Raw genomic sequence first — 21,796 nt, 5'->3', positions numbered from 1 at the left:
AGGTCACAAATGCCTAGACTTCTTGGAGCTACAGGTTTGAATCTCAGCAGGTTTGATTCAGCCTTTCATCCCTTCTAAAATACATGTATTGAAGTAATTGCAAAATGTTTTTTTGAGATGGGGAGATGATTTTAAGACCCTAAAAGAGATTCTGCCTGTAATGTTTGACATCTTAAATGCCCTAAGTCACTGGGTCATAGAGGTTTGCACTGGTGTTATAGCCACAACTCAGCTGATTGGCAGCCCTTCTTCACTGTCCTGATTTAATTATGTTTGTGCACATAGTTAAGAAGCTCGCTCTTATCCTTGAGGGATGAAAGCCATGATGTTACAAAATGGTTTGTTAATATTTGGCTGTTGGGCCAGTGACGTCCATACTTTATAAGTGTAACATTTGACCCAAAATGCTATAATCCCCCTTCTGTGGATAACCCTGCTGATGATTACACTAATTTTTGCTTTCCTCTGGGGGGGAAAGGGTACAGCTTAGTAGTAATTATGCCAGCCTTGAAAATGCGTCATGATTGTTTCAATGATGGACTCTTAATACCTGCCACTCATAGCAAGAGATGGGGGTGAATTTTGGTTTCTGTCTGCAGCCTTTCTTACTAAGCTTAACTTTCTCCCTTATGTTGTGCTGATAGCAAGCAATAAGATAGCTTGGGCTGCTGGTGAAGTGTATGAAAAGGCAGTGGCCTCCACTTAACTTAATCTTGCACTGATTTTTTTGCATTCTGCACTTATTTATAGGCAAGCCATGTCTCTCTCTTTAAAAGTTATTATCCATGCTATGGATTGTGTTATGTATATAATCAAGAATATAAGGGTATCGAGAGACATAATGGTACTGAGAGGTTACTTTTTAGAAGCCCATATTAAAAGAACTGAATATTGATCTTCCTCCTTTAATAACTGCTAGTTTTAGGGTGACCTGTAGCCACACCTTGCTGATGTAGCTGGGTTTTAAATTTAGTGTGGTCTATCAGAACAATGAAATATTTAACTGTGTCCTTGTCTTCCTGCCCCTTGAAATAGTGGAAGTGCATCTTTATTTTGTAAGGATGAACATGGGACACGAGCATGACTTCTCATGCCCTTATCTGTTGGGAAGTGTGGTATTAAAAAAGCTCTGTGCATGGTGGGGGGAGGGAAGTATATAAAACTGTGGTGGGTGCCATGTAAAGCTGGTTTTGAGGCACTGTTATCCCCTTTATTGAATGCTTATAATTGTGACTGGTTCCCTTGCCCATTCTGTTGGTTGAAAAGATGAGGGATAATGTGGGAAAATGGAGAGTGCGGGGAAAAGAAATGGCAAGTGAAATCTGACTCTTGATTTCAGATGTGGGGAACCTCGCTAATTTGCAGTAACTGTTGGCAACCCGCCCCTTGATATAATTACAATTTTGCGAATTAGCGAGTAAGAAACAAAACAAGGCTTATAATAGTACCACAAAAGGCCACTTTTAACAAGCGTAGCTTAGCTTGCAAGATTTCCTAGAATGCTAATGTTCTGCAATTTTAAATGGAGACATGCCAGGGTGAGGTGGCACCCAGCAAACCTTTGCCGAGAAGTAGATCAGTAAACGGAGAATTAGCGAGGTTCTTCTGTAACTTTGTTGAGTCAGACCTACGGTCACAGCAATGCAATATTGCTTATTCTGCAAACATACAGAACATTGTTTTTTTTCCAGAGTAGTGTGCAATCTATTTTTTAAAAAAGAAATCTCCGTGGATTTTTCCGCAGATTTTCCGCAGATTTCCAGTGGCCCCACTGATACCCTATCCACTCATCACCAAGGTTCGTTTACATTGTAGGCTTTGACAATGACTATGTTTACTGCTAGTTACCAGATTTGTGACTCGTGTCCATCTAATTTTTTTTTTCATTCATTTAACATCAGACTGTGAGGTTTGGTACTGCAGAAGGCCTTTATTTATCTCTTACAAGACTGGTACAAAACATCTAACCTTCAGCTTTTCTTTTGGTTCTCCTGTTTCTGTGCAGATGGGTTTTAATATTCTGTCTCCTGTTCTGCCCCCCTTTCTCTCTTACAGGAGGATATAAATGCTATTGAAATGGAAGAAGATAAAAGGGACCTGATATCCCGAGAGATCAGTAAATTCAGAGATACGCACAAGGTAGTATACTTGTTTTTGTACCTTATACAAAATTAGGTTTTTGCAAAATCCAGTTTCCCTCCCCCTTTAGAAAATTTAAAAGCACATGACCATATCACATATAGTAGGCATAATGTGTGTCTAAAAAGCCACTAAGGACAAAATCCCACTTAAATCGTCTTATTTTGTCCTTTTTATTTTCTAATGACTACCTTGCAGTCTCCTCAGTGCGAATACATTAAAAAATCAAACACATCTACCCCACTTTTCTTAAAATTAACCCAAAGCAGCTAAAACCATTTACATAAGATCCAATAATTAGACTGGGCTGCTGCGTAAAACATTCTGGCCCCCACAACATTCAAGCAGTTGTAAGACATAATTCAAACTCTGTTTTACTGAGCTCTGCTGCTTAATTTAAACTTGAGATTTAATTTAATAGCTCTGAGTTGAGAATGGGGGTGAAATTAAATTAGGTTAGTGGTTATCAGACTTTACCAAAATTTAGATGCATGGAAGAACTGTAAATTCCCATTAAGCTAATCTATTCATTGACCCCCACCATTATGATAGAGATCATATGGTGACTAATGCAAGATGAAAAACACAGCTTGGAAAGTAACATGGAATAGGATGTAAGTATGAGCTTCTGTTTTTTTTATTATTTATGGATGCCCCCTCAGAAAAATATGCAAAGGGGTAACTGGCTTGGAAATGTGTTTACACAGCAAATCCTACCTCAGGGTTCCCACCTACAGAGGTTTCTGTAATGTGAATTTGTGAATGTGTTCCGGTTGGGAAGGGTGGTTTAAGGGAGGGTGAAATTCAAGCTATGCATGCACTGTCTCTTGATGTTAGCTTCTAAGGGAATATGAACTGCCCACCAAGGCTGGAGTACTGCACGCTCAGTGAAGTATTTATCCCTGAAATGAGTGCTTGTAGTTTGCTAATATTGGTATAATGGTGCGAATTTACAAAACGGGTAAAAAGTACTCTGGTTACAGGATCACACTTACTTTAAAGCAAAAATGGATGTACATTGCTGGCAATGCAACATATTGTAGTATAACTTTGGAATGAGAACCTGAGGATAATTGTTCCAGAAGATGTATGAAACTGTTCAGTGGTGAAACATCGTCTTATTTCCAAGCCCCAACATACCTCTGAAATGTAAAGAAATAATGTGGTTAAAACAAAATCAAAATATGCTTCACTGTTTCAGAAGCAATCAGGCATTTTGCTGCCTTTGATCTATCCTATTGGGGGAATATTTTGAATTAACCTCTTCTAATAGATGGAACTAAATCTAATACAAAATGGCCATTTCATATATTGGGTGGGATGTTCAAAAAGGGGCTGGCTAATGAGCACAGTGAACCTTTGCATGTTTTTTGGTTAGAATTTACAAACAATTGGACTGTTAGGGTATCAGCATTGCAGGGGGTGTCCATTTACAGCACAGATGAGTCTGAAGAGAACCGAAGGTAAGATTTTACGTTTTTTTCCCTACCTATCTTCTTTGCTCATTACTTTATTGGCATATCCTGAATCCTTTTCACCCCTCATTTCCTATAAAACATCCTTTTGTTCACTTGGAAGCAGCCTATTACTTAAATTTTCAATATGAAACAGCAGCGCTGATTTGGCTTTTAAGAAAAGAGAAGCTTGAAATAAATGCCTTTAAGATGCCAAAAGTCAATGCAAATTTTTATCATGGCTTTTACTACAAAAGAAATTTTTGCGGGGGAATCCCGGAACTTAACCAAAGACATTCTTATTGGAACAACTAAAATAATCTGTAAGTATCGATCATTTCAGTATATAAACTTTTCTATAAAAGTATACGAAATTTGAGGTAAGTTCTGCTTTTGAAAGTTAATATAGCTAGCATAATCTTAATACACTAAATGAAATTATATTGTATGAGAGCATTTCACTTAGAAAGTAGGTTGCCACATTCTGTACACTTTCACTTTTTCCTCCTCCATTATGGCTGTTCTCTACCATTCTCAAATACCCTTTTCTTTTGTGAGTTCAATGTATCTAACACCACCCTCCCTATATTTCACTTTTGGTGCCATTTAGTGTGGTGGTTAGATATATTGACCTTTTGTTTATTAGTTTTATTACTGTGACTTTGTTTTGGTTCTCTGGTCCATGAGCGCACACGAGAAGACTGTCTGACAGGTAAGATTGTTTTTAAAGTTGTCTTAAATGCTTTGTTGAAAGAGAGAAATATATGCGCACTTTATTGTTCCAGTTTATAAATTATTTCAGCAGTGGTAAACAAGGTGCCAAATGGGGCGATTTTGCTCTTCCCCCTTGCATCAACTGCATACAATATATTTAGGGTGTAATCCTTCCTCACTCATGCTGCACCCGTGCACAGACGGGTCCTGTAAGGAATAATGGTGCTCTGTTACTTTCTCCTTAGCATACATGCAGGCAATGAACCAGGCCACTGCTGAAAATAAGAGGCTTGTGCACTTCTCTTACATCCTCCTCCACTTGTCACTTGGTGAAGGAACGGATCATGCTCCTTCCACCAAGTGACAAGAGGGGGCTGAGTAGTGATGCAAGAGCCTCTTATTGGCTGAAATGGTACGGTGCACTGATTGCACATGTGCGCTAAGGAGAGGAGGCGTGAGAAACGGGCTCTGTTAAGCCCTACGTAGATCTCTTCAGGCACAACACTTGGATGTGGAAGGATCATGCCCTTAATATTTTGGCACCCATCAGGCTGATATTTGGCTTATGTTTTTTTTCCTTCCTTTTTTTGGTTTACTTGTGAACCATGTACTTGCTCTTCCTCCCAGAAATATAGCTTGTAGGCAAGGTTAATCCAGTGTTGGCGGTCCATGTCCTAGCACAGCATCTGTAAGTTAACACACACCAACTGCTTCCAAGGATGGATTTATCTATCATTTTAATGAGATTTTATTTTTCTATTGTCTTCATGGGAGTTTTGGTAATAGGCATGACTTTTTGAATTAAAAAAAATGCACTTTTGTATAGAATTCAGTAAAAATGTACTGTATAACCTTTTAGTCTTGTCTATGTGCGATTTCCAACCTTCTTGAGGATCCTGTTCTTTAGAAACCATTACTTTAAGCAGTGAATGCAAAAAAATAAAAAAGTTGGGGAGAATAAAGTGATTGGTAAGATGTATCCTTCCAAACATTTTAAGTAACGTACACAGTTGAAGTTGATTTTACTTCCCATCCTTGCATAGAATGAATTTGGTTTGGCTGTGGTATGAGGTAATCTTGTCTGTCAGCATCCTACTAAATGATCTGTCTACATGGGCAGGATTAACTTTGCCAGCTAAAAATTCATCTGTGTTCAAGCTCTTTTCTATCTTTCGTGGCTCGGGAGTTTTCTGTGAACTATTGATGGCAATGCACTATATAATTGTCAGCATATGCATATATGAGGTGAGCATTGCCCTTCTTTCCAAGGTTGGAGATTGCCAGTCTGTGTTAGATATATGCTTTTTGCACGAAATCTAGCCTTACAATTACAGAACTTTTTTTCTTATGAGCTGACAGTAAGCTGTTAAATATTTAAATGTTAAATTATTGGTGTTCTTGAAATGCTCACTACCAGCCTTGGGTGTTGTGCGTGGTGGTGGGGTGGGGCCTCCGACTATAGCTATGTGCTAACTTTGAAAACCCTCTTGGTTTCTAGAAATTGGAGGAGGAAAAAGGCAAAAAGGAGAAAGAGAGACAAGAAATTGAAAAAGAACGGCGTGAAAGAGAGAGGGAGCGGGAGCGTGAAAGAGAAAGAAGGGAGCGTGAAAGAGAGAGGGAGAGAGAGCGTGAAAGAGAGAAGGAAAAGGAACGGGAGCGTGAACGAGAACGGGACAGAGATCGGGACCGCACTAAAGACAGAGACCGGGACAGGGAAAGAGATCGAGACAGAGACCGCGAAAGAAGCTCAGACCGAAATAAAGATCGGAGCAGATCCAGGTAAATTGTGCGGTGTAATGAATACTTGTTAATAAATTTGACAGTGGTTCTTAAGGAAATAATTCATGGATGCAACCTGTTTTGAAGACCAGAATGCAATAAGCCATGAGGCAATGAATTAAATAGTATGATTTGCTGACAGCCGTGCTGCCCTGTCCCTCAGGCCCTTTTGTATGGTTTGGCTGACGGAATAAAGCCACAACCAACGTACAGAGAGACACGTGTGTGTGTGTGTGTGTGTGTATCAATGTAAAGACAGCAGACTGATGTACTGTGTCTGTTGTTCAAAACGTCATTTGTCTAATGACTACACAAGCAACGTTGTGGCTAATTTGAAAAACTTAGGTTTTGAGTTTTGGCTTAATTTCGGTGATCTCAAACTCACTACTTTTGTAAACCTCGTATTGTATGGTGTTTTAATTATCTAGTAGAGTTAGTTTTGTTAGACCTAACCTCTGTTACCAGCAGTATTAAATGCATTAATCATTTGTCATGATATTTGTCCACAGAGAGAAAAGCAGAGACAGAGAAAGGGAGCGTGAGAGAGAACGGGAGAGGGAACGGGAACGAGAGAGGGAACGAGAACGAGAGAGGGAACGAGAACAACGGGAGAGAGAGCGAGAAAAGGACAAGAAACGGGATAGAGAAGAGGATGAAGAAGATGCCTATGAGCGGCGCAAACTGGAAAGGAAGCTCCGTGAAAAGGAAGCAGCTTATCAAGAGGTATAGGAGGATGTTGCTTCTGATCTGGGGATTGGATTCAAAGGGATTCTGTTGCAAATGGAAAGCACCCGGTTTTGGGGGGTGGGGTGAGAATATTAACTCTACCATCCCACCCACTGGCTGCAGAGCCCTGCATTGAAGCCTCTCTCCCCCAGTACCCCATGCCCCCTCAAGAGACACTTGTTGAAAGGAGCTTGTCTCTTTTCAGAGTGAAAGCCCCATTCTCTGAATGGAGGTCTGATCACAGTTGTTAAAGATCCAACTCCATTATCGTGGAGCATGTTTCCTGCCCATACCTGTATTCTAATCATTTTGTAGCATTGACCATCAAGCTTCAGAGCATTTTACAGAACCTCTGTATTGAAACAGAAGACTGGGTGATATAATTAAATGTGGATGGTTTTGCTTCTCTCAAGTGACATATGGGATTTTTTCCTCTCTGGTTCAGTAAATGGTAAACAGATCATTTGGTTTCAGCGTCTTAAAAACTGGGAGATCAGAGAACGGAAAAAAGCTAGAGAATATGAAAAAGAAGCTGAGAGGGAGGAAGAAAGGCGAAGAGAAATGGTAAGGGGTTCATTATTTTTTGCAGTGCTTTTATTCGATGCTCAAATGGCAGAATCTCTGTGCTGGTATACAAGGGTGTCCTGTAGTGGCAGTAGTAGTAGTCGTAATATTTTTGTGACTTAAGTGGTAGCTCACAAATGTGAATGCAAAATAGCTGAGTCTGTATGTTGCTGCAATTTTTAAAAAAGCATTATGCGAAAAAACGTGTTTGGCTGCTTTACAGACTTCATTCCTTACAAAGTGAAAAGGTTCATTATCTAAAACTATTTTCCAACTTTACTAATATTGCAACTTTGTTTTCCTTATTGCTCTCAGACAGATTTGAATAAGTAATGGCTGCTTATATTTTTTCTACTCAGACTTCAACCATTTCAAGTAATGGACCAAAGTTTGTCATGTCCATTAATTTCAAGTGGTCCACTCTCAGTATGACTATCGTTGGATACATGGAGCTTGATGTACCCTAATCAGTTTGCAAAGAGCTTTCTGAATTGCCATCTTAAGGCCATAATGTCATACATGGCTTTGACTACCCCCTATGCCATCAGCATATTTTTTCTCCTCTCTGCCCTCCTTATTTAAATCTGAAAGCAGCGGAAAAGTTTTGTGAAGCTCGGAGTATTTTTTCTAACATACCAATGTGGCTGCCTGCTTACGATCTTCAGCATAAATCTTCAGAACATAAGCTTTTAAAAAAACTTCTCGGTGTTTTTATATAATTTTTTGGCTTTCATGTAAATTAACTCAAAACAGATCCTTGTTTTGTAGTATTGCTGGTAGCCTGGAACAATCTGCCATTATAAGCAGCAAGTATTGTTCATGCTGTTGTAAGCTAAGGGGGGAAACTGGACAGTCAGTCTGCACCCATGGGAGGTCATTTAAAAAACTCACACCTTGTTGCCAGAAATGGAGAGAATGGATTTTGCATGGTTCTCAGAACTCCTAATGCTGAGAATATAATCCTAAATACACTAAGGGAATAAGTTTTATGGAACTCGGTGTTACTTGCATCTCGGTAAACATGTTTAGGGTAGCGCTCTTAAGATTGAGAGAGAAAAACTCTAAGCATTTACTTGCATAGGCCAAGGCAAGCTAGCTGTGACTAGGGCTGGGCGATGTTAGGTTTTTAACATCATGATGTATCGCCTGCAGAACATTGCAGTTTGGTGACAACCCGCGATGTTGAAACAGGCTGCATTGACCTCAGCTGGCAAGGCACTGGGAGAAACTGCCTCAGCTCTCATGGCGGGAGCTGAGGGGCTTTCAGCCCAGCATCTGCCGGGCTGGGGACAATGCAGCTGTCCCAGCTTGCTGCTCAGCTGTGGGGCACCAGGCCCTAACTGCTCCAACGTCCCGGTGAACAGGATCAGGATCAGGGCTGCTCATCTGGGAAGCACAAAGCCCCCACTTCCCAGCTGAGAGATCCCTGACCTCTCCTGCTTGCATGCAAGCAGGAGCAGGATTGGGGCTGCTGACCTGGGGAGCACAAAGCATCCACTTCCCACCTGAGAAATGCCCGCTCCCACTCCAGCTTGCATGCATGTAGGAGCGGGACTGCTCACCTGGGGAGTGCAAGCCCCTCCTCCCAAGCTGAGAGAGCCATGATCCCGCTTCTGCAGCCCGGCAGCTGCATCTGAGAACCCCTGCACTGCCTCTTATGCAGCTGTCAGGCTGTCTCCGCCTTGCCAGGTGGTGCTCATTTAAACTTCTCCATTGAGGGGAATGTGGCCACACATCTCTCACAGGAAAAGTAAGTGTGATGGAGCCTGCACCTCCTCAGCTGATCCCTCTTCTGCTCCCATGCAAGCAGGAGTGGGGTCAAAGATCTCTCACCTGGGAAACGGGCTTTGCACTCCCCAGCTAAGCAGCCCTGATTCCGCTCCTACTTGCGCGGGAGCAGAAGCTGGATCTGAGTTTGCATGCCTAGTGACATTTTTACATGTTTCTTTCAACAGCAGGACCCATCCATTTTCAAAAGCTATATTGTAGACTGTATTCAAAAGTGGATTGGCACAGGAAACTGCTTTCTAAAATGCATGCCCAAATTCCTCTCATGCATTTAGAGCTCATTAACTTGGTTCTCTTGCATCCTAGCCAGAACTGACAGGCTACTTGAGGCAGATTTGCACTCAAAGCGATTATTTCAGGTCCCTTTTGCAAAGCCTGGCTAACTTATCTCATGCCTCTACACTTTAGTTCAGAACTGGGAAGTCCAAGCTTCAGAGGGTTCAGTAGTTTGTGAGGAGGAAATACCGTTTCAGAAGCAGGAAAAGCAAACTAGTAGTGACTTGCTATCTACTTAAAGGAAGGTGCTACTCTAGAAACTTTCTGGTAGGGAATAACTTCTGCTCCTTCAAGGGTGATGAGCTAATTTCTGTCTGAAATTAATTAAATGTTTTCAACTCTCTTATAGGCAAAAGAAGCTAAGCGTCTAAAAGAATTTCTAGAAGATTATGATGATGACAGAGATGATCCAAAATACTACAGGTATGCTTAGCATGAACTGCAGGAGATTTTTATTTATTCATTAAATTTGTATACCCTTCTATACCTGCAGGTCTCAGGGCGGTTCATGAGATAAATCAGTTTGTGGTCTCAGGTTTCGTCAACGTGACTCCTATCAGAAAGACATATGTAGGAAACCTTGTGTTCCAACATGTGATGAGTAGGAGAGGTTTACAGTGTGATTTAGAATAATAGAATTGGAGAGTTGGAAGGGATCACGAGAGTCATCTAGTCGAACCCACAGCAATGCAGGGATATTTCTGCCCAATGTGGGGTATGTAGTGAGTGAATCGGGTTAAGCTGGCCGAAGGTGCTCCACGCCACAAAGGAAACCTGTGTGTTCAGTGATGGAGATGGCAGCCCCAAATTTGTAAATTTAATGCAGCACCAATAAGAGTGATCATTAGACAAATCCTAGCAAATAACCTCTTTTATGAAAAGCACTGAACATATTCAGATAACTTTGTGTTGGAAGAATGAGGAGACTCGTAATCACTTTCAAACTAAAGGATCTTTTATTTCCCTAGTTTTAAGAATTGCTATTCCTTCATGGCATGTTCTTGTAAGAATTCAGATGCAAAGAAGTACATGGCTAAATCCTACTCCAAACAGAATATTTTATTTCTCTGATGTAGGGAATGAAACTTTATAGTCAATATTCTGTATCGGGTGCTTATGGTGTGCTGTTTTTGACAAATATTTGTGGGAAACAAGTGCCACGAGACCTTTAAAACAAAAGTGAATACATGTTACAGGGGAAGCGCTCTGCAGAAGCGATTGCGAGATAGGGAAAAGGAAATGGAAGCAGATGAAAGAGATAGGAAAAGGGAAAAGGAAGAACTGGAAGAAATCCGGCAACGTCTTCTTGCAGAAGGACACCCAGATCCAGATGCAGAGCTACAGAGGGTAAGAAACTCCTTTTTTGGCAAAGGGTGGTGAATGAGCATTTTTATAATAGTAGACCATGTCATGTAGTTGACTATTGGTAAGCTAGAGATTTGTGACTGACACTTTTGGTTGACATGTCCTGGGTTTATCCCCATGTTCATGTGGAAAGCAGTTTTTTTGTTTCAGATCTCTTTATATAAGTATCATAGTATTGTTAATCTGGATTATTCCTTACTTATAAAGCCAAATAAATTTGAGCTTTTGAAAAACTGCCTCGGATTAACTAGGATTATCCATTTACGGGGACAGCCAGGCTTGCTTTGCATGTTTTAACTCCTAATAAGTGCATTTGGTGAAGAATGTGCATAAGACCACAATTTTGTTCCATAGATGGAACAAGAGGCTGAAAGGCGTCGACAGCCACAAACCAAACAGGAGCCAGAATCCGAGGAAGAGGAGGAGGAAAAGCAAGAAAAGGAAGAGAAGAGGGAAGAACCTGAAGAAGAAGAGGAAGAGCCAGAGCAAAAGCCCTGCCTTAAACCAACCTTGCGACCCATCAGCTCTGCCCCATCTGTTTCCTCAGCAAGTGGCAATGCAACTCCTAACACTCCTGGGGACGAATCTCCCTGTGGTATTATCATCCCACATGAAAACTCGCCAGATCAGCAGCAGCCAGAGGAGTACAGGCCTAAAATAGGGCTTAGCCTCAAATTGGGCAAGTTTTTTCCCTTGTTTCTATCCATGTAAGGAAGGAGGGCGCAAAGATAGGAAGTCAGATTCTGTGCTTCCCTTCTTTGAACCTTTTGATTGTATAATTATTATTGATCCATTTGAGAGCAGAGCAGTTGAGTGAAGCAGCATAGAATAAACTCTTTAATCGTAGCCACTTTGCTCTATGGTTGATTTTTCTCTCCCCAGCCTTTTATTATTATTATTTTGTTGATATCCCATTGTTTTTAAAAGTGCAGCTCTTACCTGAATTTGGAAGAGTCTCCAGATTGTGTTTAAATATATTAGAATGAATCTTCTTTATATTTTAGGTGCCTGCAATAGTCCTAACCAGCCCAATGCCGTGAAAAGAAAGAAACTCACTGTGGACAGTGTCTTCAATAAGTTTGAGGATGAAGACAGTGATGACATGCCACGAAAAAGGAAACTGGTGCCCCTGGATTACGGTGATGAAGACAAAGGCTCCTCCAAAGGCAGCGTCAATACTGAGGAGAAGCGCAAGCACATTAAGAGTCTAATTGAGAAAATTCCCACAGCCAAACCAGAACTCTTTGCTTATCCTCTTGACTGGTCTATTGTGGATTCAGTAAGTGTAAATTTTTACAAAATCTTGAGTATGAACTACAGGACATGTGTTGCACTAATTTGCCAGCTCTTGTGGTTCAACACTGAGTATAGGTAAAATTTGTGCACCTCATTGAATAATATGAGCTCTGTGGGAAAATCCTTATTTCAGTACATAACCAAGCCCCCATGCCTGCTATTTATCTTTAACTGGGGGAAAAATGCTACCCTATACATAGGCATGTCACATCATTTTAATTTAATTTAATTTAATTTAATTTAATTATGTTCTGTTGAAAGCCACCCAGAGTGGCTAGGGTAGATATTTACTTACTTACTTACTTACTTACTTACTTACTTACTTATTTCTACCGAAATGCAAAGATTGGCTTGGATCCTAAGTTACTAAGTGCCCCTCTGCTTGTGAAAGGCTTCCAATCTAGCAAAGGATTCCACTAGCAGTAGGAAGGGGAGACAATATTCACTTGTTCATCTTACAGCTCTCCCACAATGTTCTGGAAAGTCCCCGAAACCTATGGAACACATTGCAGTGGTACCTCGGGTTGCATACGCTTCAGGTTACATATGCTTCAGGTTACAGACTCCACTAACCCAGAAATAGTACCTCGGGTTAAGAACTTTGCTTCAGGATGAGAGCAGAAATTGTGCTCCTGCGGCGCAGCGGCAGCAGGAGGCCCCATTAGCTAAAGTGGTGCTTCAGGTTAAGAACAGTTTCAGGTTAAGAATGGACCTCCAGAACGAATTAAGTACTTAACCCGAGGTACCACTGTATGGAGGACACAAGAGGCTGGGGGGAAGAGGAAATGACTTCTGCTCACTGTGCTTTCATCAGTGAAAGAGAATTCTGGATTCAAGCCGTTTACCGTAATTTTTGCTCTATAAGACTCACCTTTTCCCTCCTAAAAAGCAAGGGGAAATGTGTGTGCGTCTTATGGAGCGAATGCAGGCTGCGCAGCTGTCCCAGAAGCCAGAACAGCAAGAGGGATCGCTGCTTTCGCTGCGCAGCGATCCCACTTGTTCTGGCTTCTGAGATTCAGAATATTTTTTTTCTTGTTTTCCTCCTCCAAAAACTAGGTGCGTCTTATGATCTGGTGCATCTTACAGAGCGAAAAATATATCAGATCATCTAGTAGTGGTAGCATGGAATATATAGCAGTCAAGAAGTAAGGAGGCATGTTGCTGTTCAGTCAAACTTGTCTCCGTGATAAGATCTGCTGCAGGCAAAGGGAGGCAACTAAAACCTGTTGTATTGATACATCTGCTCATGTCCTATTTTGGATCCTGGCTTGCAAGTTTGGCAAGAGCTAGCTACCAATTGAATAATGTTAAGTTCATAAACATTTTGTCTTTTAACTGGTCTACTTAATTTTTTTTTTACATGTTACATACAGTACATGCCTTGAAATCGAAGGAATTTAAAGCAAATTTTGATAAAGGAAATGCCATCTTAACTGTGCAGGCCTGTCCATATTGTCTTAGAAGTAAGTCTCATTGAGTTCAGTGGGACTTCTTTCCAGGTGTGTAGGGTTGCAACCTCAAACATTTTTTCTTTTTCATTCTGCTATAATTAAACACCAGAAGCAGATAAATCTTAAAAAAATAGCACCAGTAGTTAAAATTAATTCAAGCTTTACTTGGTTTATTTACTGATGTAAGCCCATTTAAATCTTGTAGTCATAAACACAATAGGTACTTCTTTACACACTACATTACAAGATGTGGTCATAGCCACCAGCTAAAATGGGATTAGACAAATTCATAGACAAGGCTTTCAATAGCTATTGGGCATAATGGCTTTATACTGCCTCCAGGATCTGGAGGCAAAATTCCTCAGTAGTAGTCACTGGGGAACAGTGGGAAAGGGCTATTTCATTCATATCTTACATGTTAGTTTCCCAGAGGCAACTGGTTGGCCTTTTTGGGAAACAGGTTGCAGGACTAGATAGGCCTTTAGTCTGAACTAGCAGAGATTTTCTTTCAGTGTTAATACAGTATTGTTGCTATAAGTGACAAAGGGACGTGGGTGGTGCTGTGGTTTAAACCACTGAGTCTCTTGGGCTTGCTGATCTGAAGGTTGGTGGTTTGAATCCGTGCAATGGGGTGAGCTCCTGTTGCTCTGTCCCAGCTTCTGCCAACCTAGCGGTTCAAAAGCATACCAGTGCAAGTAGATAAATAGGTACCGCTGTGGCAGGAAGGTAAGCAGCGTTTCCGTGCGCTCTGGCTTCTGTTACGGTGTTCTGTTGTACCAGAAGTGGTTTAGTCATGCTCTCCACATGACCTGAAAAGATGTCTGTGGACAGATGCCGGCTCCCTCAGCCTGAAGCGATATGAGCACTGCACCCCAGCCCTTGACTGGACCTCACCGTCCAGGGGTCATTTACTTTTACCTTTACTTTTACCTTTTATAAGTGACAAGGGATGAAAGCAATGTATGTTCCAAATAAAAAAAAAAAAATGGAAACTGTTTAAAATGATATTTTCTATTCTAGACATTAATGGAACGTCGAATTAGACCATGGATCAACAAGAAAATAATAGAATATATTGGTGAAGAAGAAGCAACGCTAGTTGACTTTGTTTGTTCAAAGGTAAACTTCTTCATAAATACATATTTTAGGTGGCTTGTGCTATAATTTCGCTTGCCAGTTGGGCTTACTTGCACCTCTGGTGGACTAAGGCAGGAAAATAGCTTTTACAGCAAATAGTCTGGCTCCTTTTACTCTTTCATTTCGGCTTAGCAATTTTCTTCTGTGATTCCGCTGTTTCTACTGTTCTTTCTATGTATAAATACTAAAAATAAAAATTAGACTTCCTTTCCCTCATCTTCACAGACTGGCTTCTGGGAAGGAGACACAAGAAGCTTGCCCCCCACCCCCACTTTAGGGATAATTGGATTGCCCTCCTTAGCAGCAGTGATACAGTGAGATCTACCTCTCTGCAGGCTTTAATTTTCAGCCTTTACAGAGGTGTCATCGGCTGAGGTGGATTCTTAGAAATGTATACTGTCATCACTAGTCAAAGTACGAACTGTTTCCCATCCCCTATGCACCCAAACCACCAAGGCCTGAAGTAGGCCAAACACTCCTGAGCAGCCTAGACCAGGCCTAGAGGACACCACAGCTGTGTGTGGCATTCCCTTCACCAATGGAGCTAATATCCCCCTTATAGGGTAGGATGGCAGTCTCAGCGCTACATGAGTGCATTGGAGCACATTGCAAGGGGCAACTGGTCCAGGTGGATGGGAGACCCTTTGAGTCACAACACAGCATTGACTGGCTCAAACTTCAGGCAGCATGTCTGGCCACTCAGTACTTCTACAGCATGCCTGTCTCACACCCTTTGCTTCCTCTGAAACAGCATTGGCTGGAGTAGTAAGTTGTTGCCGTTGAGATCCACCCTAGTTGGTTGGGCTTTTGTACATCCCAACCCAGTGATGCTACATGGGCAAGTGAAATAGCACCATTGTACCTATCTGAAGAGTCGTTTTGCTTGTCCAGTGTAGCATCACCGAGGCCACACCCTTGCATAGCCTGCAACACCTCTTCCCACCTCGGGTAGCACGGTCGGCTTTCAGTTAATGGTTTGTTGTAGGATATAAGTTAACATTAGTCTGAGTTTCATTTCTGGACTGTTCATGCTCAGTGAGTATGCAAAACTAAAGAGGAGTCAGCCTATTTCCTGTAGAAGGTACTCCTCCCTTCATCCACTAGAGGCGCAAGGAAGCCCAACTCAGTGATGCTACACTGGACAAGCAAATCTACACACATAACCTGCAGGCTTGTGCATCAGTTATTTTGGGAAGTACAGTCTGCTCCAACATGACAGCAAACAGTGTGAGGGTTTTGTTTTGAGTTAACTAAGGTGGCAGGACACAAGTGGTAACTTTCCTTTCTCACTGTTCTTGATCTACCTCGGTCACTTACAAATGCAATCAAATACCTGTTATGAATCGAACAAGGGGGTTGAAACTAAAAATGCCTTTTGGTCCACCTTTCAAATCATTTAGGTTTGTGTCCAGTTGTGTTTCTACTCACAATAAGGGTTTTTGATCAGCAGAGGCTTTTGTAAATGGAATGGGAAGAGAAGCCGTTTCCTAAATTCCCTGTTTCTCCTACATACCTGTAACACCTCCCGTGCTCTACCAAAAGCCCCCCCCCCCAATCTTCTGGAACAGGTTTTTGAGGGGGAAGGGGGGAAACAGTAAAAATCACAGTGCTTGCTTCCATTCTCAGAAGCTTCCCCTGGAACAAACAACCTTATTTAAAATTGAAAGCAACGGGCTTGCTTTTCATGGATTTTATTTTAAGATACATGTGTTTGCTACCTGCTAGAATGTTACTGTTATGCGGGTAACAGTTCTAAATCTTGCATGGTTCAATTTTCAGTCATACAAGTGCTGTGTTCTCAATGTTGATATGCCTCTCTTTTCAGGTTATGGCTCATAGTTCACCGCAGAGCATCTTGGATGATGTTGCTATGGTGAGTAAAGGAAAAACACGCCACATCCAGAATTTCTAATTTGTGTAAACTTAGAGCTCTTCTGTGAGAATCACCTTCACTAAATGTATTCAGATGTACTTTTTCCTTTGGTTTTTAATGCCCTATTTTCTTCTTTTTTGGTGTAGGTGCTAGATGAAGAAGCTGAAGTTTTTATAGTCAAAATGTGGAGATTATTAATATATGAAACAGAAGCCAAAAAAATTGGGCTGGTGAAATAAAGAATCCCTTTTTGTTTTGGGGGCGCCATTTCAACTTTTGTTCTGCATCACTGAAGAACTTTGAAGTTTCTCTGTCTTCAAGAGACATTTGTGAGACCTGTATTTTTTAAATGTAGAAAATGTGAATTTTTTCCCCATCTTGTTACACTGAGGTCCCCTCTCCCTCCCTCCTGCCCTCACCCCAGCTTCCTTGGTTGTAATTATCTGAATTCTGCATTGGTGGTTTTTCACTCACCAAGTACAGTTACAGGTATTGTTTCATAAACTACTGCAGCTGCTGTACACAGTCTCTGATATTCATCTTCTAAACTGTTCCTTGTAAATATTAAAAAGACCCATGTTTTAGAAACATCTGTGCTTACCACAAACCAAAATAATTGAATTTTATGTAAATACACCAACCTCTTCTTTCCCTTCTCCATTTTAAAATATTAGAATAAACTTTAAAATTCTAAAAATGGATGGGAGTCATTTTGTTGGCACACAGTTTTCATCTGCATGGATAGGGGATCATTCCCTTGTTGGACTTTATAATATTTCTAGAGGAATCTATAGAAAAACATGGTGGACTTGCTTCAACTCAGGCATCCTTGTAAAGCCATTGATAATTTTCCTCCTGCTCGTTACATGAGGCCTTTTGTTCAGTTACGGTGGTGACAGAATTTCATACTCAGTTGTGTTTTTAATCAAGGATAACTAGTGCACAAATTTATTTAATTTTAGCTTCCTACTAATACAAGTCTGACATCTAAAGTATTCTTTTTTAATTATTTAAAATAAAATCCATAGACAGGTTTGGGAAACTTGTGGATAGAAAAGGTTTAAAAATGTAACTTGAGCACAACAGTTTACAATGTTAAAATCATATGCTTTCGAACAATGGAGAAATTTGTTTCTATGTAAGTCATCAAGTCAGTTGTGACTTTCTTTTTGTACTGTAAGCTGTCTGTCGGATAGAGGATGATATTTCTTGTCCTCTTACTCTGTATGAGTTTTATACATATGCTGATGTGGTATCAATAACAATGTACTGTAAACTGCATTTTTTAAAATCTTCACAAGTAGAAAGACTGTACGCTATGGGCCTTCTTGATTGCAGGATGAACACTTTCCAGGAAGCAACAATTCTCACTTTTTAAAATACTGCTCTTCTGATATCTCTTTACCTGAAGGATACAGGTTGACCTATTTAGGAGGTGCAACCATGACACTGAGTTACTGAGTACATGCATTATAAGAAGACAGCTGGAAAAAACTGTTCTTAATAAATGGGATCCTATAAATGGTTCCACCATGTAAATATTTCAGATATTAAAAATGTATATATTTGATCTGGATTTTGATTATTTAATAACGTTTCAAAATATACTACCACTTCTACGTCATTTCTGGAAGTAATGGATTAGTTGGCTTGTTGATCTGGGAAAAACTTCCCAGTATGGAAATACAGCTTCAAATTCTGCACATGGGCCAAACTATATAGTGTTGAGTTGGATCTAGAATAAGCTGGTTGCACTTGAGTTTGTTGAAATCAAGTTAGTCATGACTAACTGAAGTCCCTAAGTACAATTTGTTGAATTTGTAGCCTACGTTTCCAACAAATGTTTCTGTGACTAACAGTAATAATTTAAATAAGAGTACAATAAAACACCAACAAAATACAAGTTGAAATAAAAACAAAGTTGCCAAACTTAATCTAGATCCCACCTAGTGAATTGTATTGTTACAATACTGGGGGTGGGGAGAAAGAATGGAATCTCAAGAATGAGAACCATACCACTTCTAGGAGACAAATTAAATGTATTGACCTGTTACACAATGATAGAAGTGACAGCCTAACTAATCAAAGAACAATAAAAACCTGAATAATAATGGTTTGTTCTACCACAACCCTTCACAAAAAGGGAAAGGGCCATAACTGGATCCTAGCGTTTCCAGGCAGGATCCAGCTGAACTGGAGAGTTGCTGTCAGGCATTTCTCAATCTGATGCCCTTCAGATGTGTGAGATGATGACTCCTGTCATCTGCTGATCATTGACCATGCTGTCTGAGGGTGATGGTTTAGAGTCCAATCTGGAGGGGAAGCCTATGCACAATGAACAAGTGGCCTGACTGCTATAAAGCAGCTTCTATGGTTGGTTTATCGAAAAAGCAACACTGCACACTTGAAAATGAGAATGCATGCTTGATATGTATGGATATACAGTGCTAAATTAGCAACAACAGTGCAGCAATAAAAGGTAAAGCCAAAGTTAGCTGCATGGCTCCCTGGAGTTGATGTTGTTGGTAACATTAATCTCATCATCAAAATTAACAATTTGCATCCTAACCAGCAAAAAACAAGTCGAGAGCAACAAAAATTACAACAAAAATTAATTTTAATGTACGTAACTCCCAACCGTCTGCTGAAACATAACGTTTTTAACACAGAATTGACCTGATAGTGTCTTTTATTGGTCCCTTTTTTTAGCAGACATGTAACTCGTGTAACTTGTGTATTTGTTTTGAAACTACTGATGTTACCTATGTTTGATAACATTTTCTGTCTTCTTGTTTTCAAAGTTTTATTTCACTGGCATTTTATTACAACTATATTCTATGAAAACCACATGGGAGTTTTTATTATTAGCATATGCATCTTGTAAAACATAAATAAATAGATCGGGGGGGGGGGGGAATAGTTCATCATCCCAACTTGGCCATGCATGCATCTGATGGGAGTTTGATACCAGCAACATCTGCAGCACCATAAGTTCCCCATAACTTATTTTATATAAAAAGTTTTTCAAGGTGTGTATTAACACAAGGATATTGGTTTATAAGAGGTGCTGAGATAATAACCTAGCTCAGGGTTTTCAAATGCCTTGGACTACACTTTGCATCTCCAGCCAGCATGGCCAGTAGTTGGAGATTATGGGAACTGTAGTCCAAAATTTAAGTTTCTGCAGTGTCTTCCAAGTTGTGGGACCCTTGATTGTATGCTCCTCACTTTAAATCAGGGTAGATTTGTCTAGCTGACAGTTGGGCCAAGTTCACACACTAGTAGTCACAGCTGTAGCAACATAAACTGGATACCTTGTACATCTTATAACAAAGCTTATCTAAAACTATGAAGGCAGTCCTTATTCCCAAACTCAAAAGGTATTGTAGGTTAGGATGTTGGAAAGCCATGAGGCTTGTTTGTACATTAAGTTCTTGCATTCATGAAAATCACCACTACGAACAATCTACAGAGTTACATGTAAACAGCCTTGTATCGATTGTGAAAAGTCAGGAGCCTTTGCTTGTCGGAGTAAAGCAGGGGTCAAATCCCCAGTTAAGCATGAAGCTCACTGGATGACCTTGGGCCCCTCACTGTCTCTCAGCCAAACCCACCTCACAGGATTGTGAGGATAAAATGAAGAGAGGAACCATATACACTACCCTGAGCTTGGAGGAAAGGGGGTGGGGTATAAACGTAATAATAAAATGAAATAAACCTTGCCTCATAGGGCAAATGTAGCAAGTGGCAGAGGTAAGATAACTAGTGGCTGTGGCTCCTTCTAAACTGCTAAGGGAGTTGTAATCCTCTGCACACTACTTGAAAGTAATCCTAACTGAATAGTATTTTAGTGTCAACATACATGTATACATAGGGTCGGGCTGCACAATAAAGTGGGTGTGTACCAAAGATGTTGACTTTGAAGACGCTGGAACTCAGGAAGAAAGGTAGAAATGCGCTAAGAGGAAGGCACGTTTGGCAAACCCTCACCACGATAAACTCCCACCCGGAAATCTACGTCCCCACTGTGGAAGGACGTCTGGATCGAGAACTGGCCTCCACAGTCACTTACGGACTCACTGTTAAGACCGTGTTCATGGAAGACAATCTTACTCGGCTACAAGTGATCGCCAAAGCATAGCTGTCAACTTTCATATTTGAAAATAAGACATCAGCAGCCTCACCTGTCCCGGGTCTACGGGATATCTAACAATCCAGGATAGCAGCGGGAAGCGGCGCTGGAATAAGGGAATTTCCCGCAAAAAAAGGGAAGGTTGACAACTATGCGCCAAAGAAGAAGAATCGCATGGGATCTACCCAAGAAAAAAGGAGCGACTTCTCTGTTGATCCTCCACGAACAGAGCTAGTATTTTCTCTCGGCCAAATTAAACCCAAAGCGCAGCCCTTCAGAAAGAACGCAGCTGGTTTTGAGCTTTAATGTATTTATTATCCCCCTTTTGCGCAAATACAACCTGACCAACCAGGCACCTACACTTCGGTGGAAGGCGGCGGGCGGGCGAGCGAGCGAGGACCTTTTAACTCAGGCAGCAGAATGCCTGGGCAGGCCTTGCTTCGAAGAGAAACGTGCAGATTAAAGCAACCCTTCTCCGAATTCAGCTGCTGCCTTTTTGGCGCAGCGGTTCCTGACGTCATCAGCCCCCGCCCGCTTCCTCCGGCGGCGGCTGCTGCTGGTGCAGCTGTTGTCGTTGCGCGGCCTCGCGCGCTCCTTCTGATAGACAGCTGCGGTCCGCCGAGGAGAAGCTCGGCTGCGCAGGCGCACCACCACCCCCGAGAGAGCCTGAGTGGGCGGGGACGAGGCGCCGACTCCCGAGGGGAGGGGGAATGGGGGCGGGGCTTCGACCGGAAGCGCCGTGCGTGTCGCGGGAGGAGGGGGTGGGAGGGAGGGGGTTGTGCTGTGAATTCGGGCCGGGAAGAAAACAAACCGGTGGGACCGGCTCCGAGGGGGGACAGGTAAGGAGAGGTGGGCCCGGGGCGGGGAGCTGCGAAGAGCGCGACGAGGAAAGCAGGCCCGTGAGGGGGAAAGGAAGCGGGGCTCCTCTTTCGGGGGGGGTGGGGGCCCTTCCCCTTCTCCTCGTCACGTCGCCCCTTCCTCACACGAGCGTTTCCGAGGGGAGTCATGGGACTCCGGAGCCAGCCTTCCCTCACACCTCCGTGGCCCTCTTTGTCTCAGATCAGAAAGGATGCCCCTCCCCACACGAAACCTCCTCCAGGCT

General features: G+C 41.7%; 2 protein-coding genes across 8 annotated transcripts in view; both read left to right on the top strand.

Moving 5' to 3' along the window:
* RBM25 (RNA binding motif protein 25) overlaps positions 1–18,132 on the top strand; it is a 33,648-nt gene extending 15,516 nt beyond the window's left edge. For 3 of the 4 annotated variants that reach the window (XM_028724566.2, XM_028724576.2, XM_028724557.2), the window contains exons 8-19: positions 1,745–1,798; positions 2,056–2,139; positions 5,806–6,086; positions 6,596–6,809; positions 7,287–7,376; positions 9,790–9,863; positions 10,637–10,787; positions 11,160–11,484; positions 11,810–12,084; positions 14,573–14,671; positions 16,515–16,562; positions 16,709–18,132. In XM_028724566.2, the coding sequence (XP_028580399.1) occupies positions 1,745–1,798; positions 2,056–2,139; positions 5,806–6,086; positions 6,596–6,809; positions 7,287–7,376; positions 9,790–9,863; positions 10,637–10,787; positions 11,160–11,484; positions 11,810–12,084; positions 14,573–14,671; positions 16,515–16,562; positions 16,709–16,801 (1,788 nt within the window). In that variant the 3' untranslated portion in view covers positions 16,802–18,132. The remainder of the gene's footprint in view (positions 1–1,744; positions 1,799–2,055; positions 2,140–5,805; positions 6,087–6,595; positions 6,810–7,286; positions 7,377–9,789; positions 9,864–10,636; positions 10,788–11,159; positions 11,485–11,809; positions 12,085–14,572; positions 14,672–16,514; positions 16,563–16,708) is intronic. The other variant, XM_077927405.1, reaches the window with a different exon arrangement.
* A 3,278-nt stretch (positions 18,133–21,410) lies between these two features.
* Positions 21,411–21,796, top strand: part of PSEN1 (presenilin 1) — a 31,352-nt gene continuing 30,966 nt past the window's right edge. For all 4 annotated transcript variants that reach the window (XM_077927404.1, XM_077927387.1, XM_077927396.1 and 1 more), the window contains exon 1: positions 21,411–21,533. The gene's annotated coding sequence lies outside the window, so the exon portion shown is untranslated. The remainder of the gene's footprint in view (positions 21,534–21,796) is intronic.

The sequence above is a fragment of the Podarcis muralis genome, chromosome 1 (genome assembly GCF_964188315.1).
Source record: "Podarcis muralis chromosome 1, rPodMur119.hap1.1, whole genome shotgun sequence".
In the NCBI taxonomy this organism is placed as follows: domain Eukaryota; kingdom Metazoa; phylum Chordata; class Lepidosauria; order Squamata; family Lacertidae; genus Podarcis; species Podarcis muralis.
This window is presented reverse-complemented; position numbering and strand designations above follow the sequence as displayed.